Source organism: Atta cephalotes, assembly GCF_000143395.1.
Source record: "Atta cephalotes unplaced genomic scaffold scaffold00001, whole genome shotgun sequence".
NCBI lineage: Eukaryota > Metazoa > Arthropoda > Insecta > Hymenoptera > Formicidae > Atta > Atta cephalotes.
Window position 1 is genome coordinate 8,755,653 of NW_012130065.1, and position 7,239 is coordinate 8,762,891.

Here is a 7,239-nt window from a genome sequence, read left to right on the forward strand (position 1 = left end):
TAACCGAGACGTACAGGCTCGGGGGTGGCCGGTGAATAACGACTATTAACGAAACAAAAAACGAAGATACAGACGAAAGCCGAGGAGACGAGGCCACGTGCGAGGAAGTGCGAGAGGAACGGTAGTGGTGAGGTGCGGTAACCGAGCCCAGTGTGTGTACCACCCCCTGGACACAGGGGGTGGCACAGAAACGCCGTCAGCGTGGGTGCCGGTGCCGCAGGGGCGCGCCTGGCCCGTCGGCTCGCCCGCAGATTAGCACGCCGATTAGCGGCTACTTCGGGCCCCTTCCGGCGTACCGGCCTGGCGACCTCGGCGGGTCTCACGTCGGCGGCGGTGGCCGTGGCGGCCCAGGGGGAGCCCCACGCTCCCCCGGCAGCTGCGCCACGCCGCGCCACGTCGAACGGAAGTGCCAGCCCGTTCCCGGGCTTGGCCACGGTGATCACGGGCAGCACCACGATCACGACGACTACGACGACGCCGACGACGACAACAACAACGACGACAACGACGACGACGACAACGGCCACCACAACCACCACGACCACCACCGCCACCACTATTAGCACCACGACCATCACCACCACCACTACCACCACGAGTCGCAGCAAAAACAGAGCCATGTCCATGAGAAGTCTACACCGGCGCGTCTCTCATCCGTAAGTTGTGGCTTTTATCGTTATCAACCGGTTGGGACCTAGGGCACCTCCCCCCTCCGGTTCATCATCAATCCTTTCTATATTGTCCACCAACTTATTCATCTGCTGCGTGACAGATACATTTTATACTGTCTGTCATTGGGTTGAGGAGAGTGGGCGAGATTGGTACTAGTTGGTATTCAGCAAGCGGTGACATTAACTCTTTCAATGCAAGTGACAATCACGATTTCAGTAATATTATATACTGTATAGGAAGTATGATATATGATATGATTAGAGATTAAAAAGTTTGTTTAAAATTAAAAAAATTTTTTTAATATAAACATACCTGTGTATACTCTTTTATTTATAGTATAAAGTATATATTAGAAAAATTTAATAAGTAAAAAATTATTAAAAAATATCTTTTATGAGATGCAATATAAGCAATATGAATATCTTCTTATATTTTCTTTTTTGATTCTTTATTATTGATTATTTATTATATTTGTTAGTACATTGTTTCATTCCTCTGTCCAAATATTTTCTTAAAACATCTTTGTAGTAGTAATCTCTGTAATTACTGTAGCTTTTAATTCTCTTTATATTCTCTGATATCAGTCAAATTTTAGATAAATTCTAATTATTGTTTCTTAAGTGTCGTCTCTCTTGCCTTTCTTCCTTCATTCTTTCTATCTTCTTAAAATTTTATTCAAACTTTACTTTCTTTTATCTAAGAACATCGCGTTTTGTTTAGCTTTACAATATGTTTGTCGATCAATATGATTTTTAACTTCAAATATCATTTGCCAAAAATTTTTCAAATACTTTTTTTTTATTACTCTCTTTATTATAGAGATGATAAATAATAATCGCATCGAAAGAGCTAAAATTGCCGACTTTTCATATAATTGGAACAATGAACGATTGTAGATAGCGGTTGATCATAACTTCCAACAGGAATTTGCATGTTTTGCGTGACGTTGATTTTTTGCGGCTTCAATGACTTGACAGGAGAGAATTGAATTTAAAAGGATTTAGAAAGTATTTATAACACGATTATAGATTTATATGACAGTTATAATCATTGGCAATTTTCAAGCTTAGTCTTGAAGAGGCTTAAACTTATCAAAAATAAAATTATCGATTAATTTTCTTTATATAACATATCTTTTATTTGATGACATATTGCTGAGAAGGATTTAGTATGGTTTTAGTCCAGGCTTCCGCTGACATGATCCGCTTATAATGGATCAAGATAATATCAAAAGAACTAATGATAAAAACGAATACTTCGCAAGATCAATTAGTGAAAGAAAGAGATCATTCAGAAAACAATCAAATTTCGTTATATATGATAACATCATTATGAACTGATAATGCTATAATGAATTGATTTCTCTTCGTAACAATCAACGAAACTGCATAAGTCAACGTCAAGAATGTGTAGCGATTCATGTATAGGAACATCATATACAGGATTTATATTAGCATTATCATATTAGCATATAAATAACATAATATGAAGTATTCACATGACTTCTAAGAAACAATATTCAAACTATATTATACATTCCACATGATACTCTTCAAAAGCACTGCAACTTATTATTAGATGTAGATGTAGAGCTATTTCAACTGTCGCGAAATAATAATATTGATGTGACAATATCATCGAAAAGACAGCAAACTAAGATTCCAAAGAACGTGGTAAAGTGCATCCTATCCCGCTGAGGCTTGCGAGCAAATGACGTCACCTCTGTTATCGAAAATCAAGTCGTTTCGAAAGCTTTGATGCGATGCTCGAATCGCTAAACTTAGCTCCGCTCATGACCAGCAGTAAAACACAAGATTCCGATATCTGTGCGCAATTGAGAAACTTCGAACCTACGAGCTGATCGTATAGATTATATCATAAAATAAGAACACCGGAAATACTTTGATACTTCGCGATGGATTCCTTGATATTCACTATAAAACTTTCCGTTCATATTTCTAAATAGCCATCAAAAATTTATTTTCAGCAATAATATTACGCCACACTTAAGAAACTTGTCGCGTTCGCATAGTATCTCATTTTCATTCGCTCATCTTCATTGCTAATATTTTCCTACCAGTTGAGTCGTTAACTTCTTTAATGCAAATATTAAATTTCCATTTAAATATTATATTTTTTAATTATATCAAGTTTATATATGTATTTTTTTTATGCATTTGCAAATAAGAAGCATAATATTTTTCGCAGCAACTTTAATGTTTTGGATATATTAAAAAGTTGCAAAATTAAAATTGCAGATTTATTAAAATTATATAATTTAATAGATTAACAATTTCTTTTAAAACAAGAAATTTGAGGAAAATAATAATAATTAATTAATATGAATAATTTCTCGATATACAAAATTGTGAAGTAAAACGATATTTAAAAACTCTTTCCTTATCATCGATTATCTATATCGATTCATATCAGCTTTAAATTTACTCACTGTTTGCCTTAAACTCCGAGCCTGGAATTTCTTATATCGTTCGGTTAACTGCTCTTGTATAGAATGCGGAGGTACGCTTGTCTATTTTCGAATGCATACCGGTCAACTCAGTCCCTTTCAAGTTCATCATGCTTCATTTCTGTGCATGGCGTACCGTCAGGGAATATCTCAGGCACGTTATTACGTGGACGTTAGCGAGAGCACACATAACAAGTAGTTTAATGAACGAAATTAAAACTCCAGCATGTGTGGACTCTCGTCAACACGAGAAAATGGAGCGCGTTAAGCGCGTTTAAACTACTCGTTGACGCTCGTTACTAGAGAGAAATAACTTCAGAGATTAGTGCGAAGGAATTATTACGGAAAATATCATAGCATTGACGTTTGCCAAATCAATATAAGATATTGTATCTCGGATAAATACCAGATGTCTGTCTTAATTTCTTAATTCATGACACTGCAGGATGGGAGAATTATACTGAATCATACTATTTAAAACTTTGAAAAAAACTTTCAGATGCTGTACCTTGTTCGTAATACTTCAAAACTGTCGTTAATGACCTGAAAGTTTGCGCATTTCTTAGCACGAATAACACTCCCCTAAGTTGTTAGACGAGGGTGATCCACTACTTACCGCGCAAAATTGAAGGGTGTACTTACCGCGACTCGTGTAAAAACGTTAAGCGGTTTGCGTGTAACCGATAGATCGTACAATCAATTGGACCAATGAAAAAATATATGGAAAAAACCGCAGTGGTTCCTAATGATAAGATGAACATCGCGAAAGCGCGTGAAAAAAGTCACATCTATTAAGAACGAACAATTTTTTGTAACTAAAATGTCAAAGCGATGGAAAATCAGCGATTCGTGCAATTTCCGAGCGCGTGAACGTGCTGTCACATAACGCAGAAAAGCGGACTGATTAAAAACAGGGCAGCTGTCAAAATGACTCGAAACTTAGAAGAAGTACAATCGGAAATTACTCTGTCGGGCCGATATGTCGAACCGATAGTAAAAGTTTTATCAAACTATGTACATCGATTTTTCTTCTATAAGATTGTGTTTGTGTGGATACGTGAGTGCAAGAATCGTCTGTATGATTCTAGTTACTAGAACGTTATATTTAACAATAGCTGACGTATACATCGTTTAGATGCTTAATTTACCGTTTATCCATTATATACTTATGTTGAGACTATATAAAATCCTATGAAATATCTTAGACTCTTGATTGCAAGTTGTCATATATAATGCTAGATAACACGTGTTTGCCTATCACTACGTAAAAACGCTACATAAAACATTCGATACTTATCTACAACTGTATTAAATCATTTTAATAATGGTGACTATATATAATGTTATCATTGAAAAATTTTCATCTCACTGTCGCGATTGTCCCGATTATCCCGATACTACATGATACGAGAATATGCTTTAAACGCGCCTCAAGAGTTCCTCTTTTTTTGCAAATCGCTCGTAGGGATCGATATGCGATGTTCGTGTCGACTATGTGTAGCAGGTATTACAGCGATGCGATGTTCGTGTATCCAAGCTAAGCGAGGGAGAACGGATAGAACAGGCACATATATCTGCAAATCGGTTTCGAAGTTGCGACCCGTCAATTGTTGTTTCTGTGTGTGATGTAACTTTGTCACAGAGAAAATCAATTAATTCGTGACCCCGTCTGTAATCAGAGTCACTTCCCGTTTCACAGTTATCTGTGAATAAATCTTACGACAATCGACAGGCGATACACCGCAGTTGATCAAATATCCCGTAATATCAGAAAGTAGTGCAGCCGCGATTATAAATCGATAAATTAACACTGCAATCAACTATCATGACGTGAATGTCAAGCCTCGCCTGATCGATTTCCTAACACAATATAACTCATGTAATAATTGTCAATTTCGTATTATTACACGCCTGCGGAGCTGAACATTATGATTATTCTCGTCAATTATCACTGTTGTTTGCAAAAGAAGAAAATATTGAAAGGTGAAATTTTTTAATCGAGTAGCTACTGAAAATGCGTGAATATGAAATATACGAGATCGCTATTAAAAAATTTTATATTTTATATTAGGTGTACAACTTTGTTTCCGCCGTTTTCCTATAGATTGCTTTAGCGGTAAGTGGTGGTCGAAATAAATAGATCATAGACGTCATACAATAAACTTGGGCATCTGTCAACATAACCCCATAGAAACATTAGTCGATTTGTGTCTGCATCATAAAGTTATTCTCGATTGAAAATGTCAGTTTTCCGAGCCAAATTCTCGTTATTTGCGAGAGGTTTTAATTTTTTGCTTCAATATGAAGAAATCTGCGGTTGAGGCTTATCGAATGCTCTCAATACTTGGTGAGGCCGCTATTAGTGAAAGAACGTGTCGTAAATGGTTTCAACGCTTCAAGAACGGTGATTTTGACGTCCAAGATCATGCTCTGTATTTGGTGGGACCAGCTCGGCGTAGTGTATTATGAACTGTTAAAACCGACTGAAACAATCACAAGCGATCGGTATCGAACGCAATTGATGCGTTTGAGCCGAGCATTGAAAGACAAACGGCCGCAATACAACGAGAGACACGATAAAGTGATTTTGCAGCATGACAATGATTGCAACATGACCCCATGTTGCGAAAGTGGTCAAGACATACTTGGAAACGTTGAAATGGGAAGTCCTACCCCACCCGCCGTATTCTCCAGACGTTGCTCCCTCTGACTATCACTTGTTTCGATCAATGGCACACGGCCTGGCTAACCAGCACTTCCGGTCTTATGAAGAAGTAAAAAATTGGGTCGATTCGTGGATAGCCTCAAAAGATGATCAGTTTTTTCGATGCGGGATTCGTACGCTACCCGAAAGATGGGAGAAAGTAGTGGCCAGTGATGGACAATATTTTGAATCATAAATGTATAACCAGTTTTTTACAATAAAGCCTCGAATTTCGGAAAAAAACGGCGGAAGCAAAGTTGTACAAAAAAATGCTTACAAAATTGATGAATTTTAATAAGCAAATATACAAAATATAATATACAAAATTGTAATTTTTCGAAATATTTAGATTTTTCATAGCGAATTCAATTGGACATACTACTGTCTATTGGTGGATATTAAAATCATTCTACACTGATTTAATCTAAATGTAAAATAAAAAAATTCTAATAATAAAATACATATCTTATCAAACGATACAATAAAGTGTCTTAGTTTTAAGTATTTTATAGTTTAACCAATTTCTGTATTTATAATAAACATATATCTTTACATCAATTTGTGTACTATGGCTTTAATGTACACCAGTGCGCATTGAGTGCGTCCAATAGAATCCGCTATCAGATATTTAAATTTAATGCTTTGAATAGTTTGAATTAAACGCTTTAAATTTAAATTTTTTTCTTTTTTGTAATCTATTCCAACACTTCGAATATCGAAACAACTCCAATTAGAAATCTCGCTAAACGGATTAACTCAAGGTTTGAATAATTCGACTATTTTCAAATATTCAAAGTTTGATTTATAAATAATACAATAGAAAACGATATATTTCGATTTGTTCAAAAATTGTTGCGATTTTCGTATGCGATTCTTCAATTGCGAATTTTCTTTTCAACGAGCAATTCCTTGCCGTTCTGATATATATTGTGCCCCTAAGGCCGATACGAATCTTCCAGCTGTTGAACTATCATCGTTGTGCTCCACTTTATTCCGATCCTGTTTCTTGCCTAGCGCAGCAGTCTTTGTAACGCGTGAAATTCTTCGAATAATCTCACGCTTTAAATCTTTATCCTCAAAGAGCAGAGTGTTAAGATATATTCTAGTTCGCGAAATACAAGCTTCCGTATCTTCGATGGAAATGTCGAGTCCGTTTCTTATTGACGATATACTCATCATTTTAAGTTCAACGTCATGAATTCGTCGAATAAAGACAGAGAGAGAGAGAGAGAGAGAGAGAGAGAGAGAGAGAGAGAGAGAGAGAGAGAGAGAGAGAGAGAGAGAGTAGTAGTAGTAGTTAAGTTAATTAATTAAATTAAATTAATAATAACTAACTAACTAATAATAATATACTATATATACTATATATAGATATAATAATATATATATATATATA

At 36.3% G+C, this 7,239-nt stretch overlaps 1 protein-coding gene across 1 annotated transcript in view; it reads left to right on the top strand.

Annotated features, from left to right (window-relative positions):
• Positions 1 to 618: 618 nt before the first annotated feature.
• The window catches only part of LOC105626073 (potassium/sodium hyperpolarization-activated cyclic nucleotide-gated channel 3), a 155,606-nt gene continuing 148,985 nt past the window's right edge, over positions 619 to 7,239 (top strand). The window contains exon 1 of the mRNA XM_012207387.1: positions 619 to 656. Coding sequence (XP_012062777.1) covers positions 619 to 656 — 38 coding nt within the window. The remainder of the gene's footprint in view (positions 657 to 7,239) is intronic.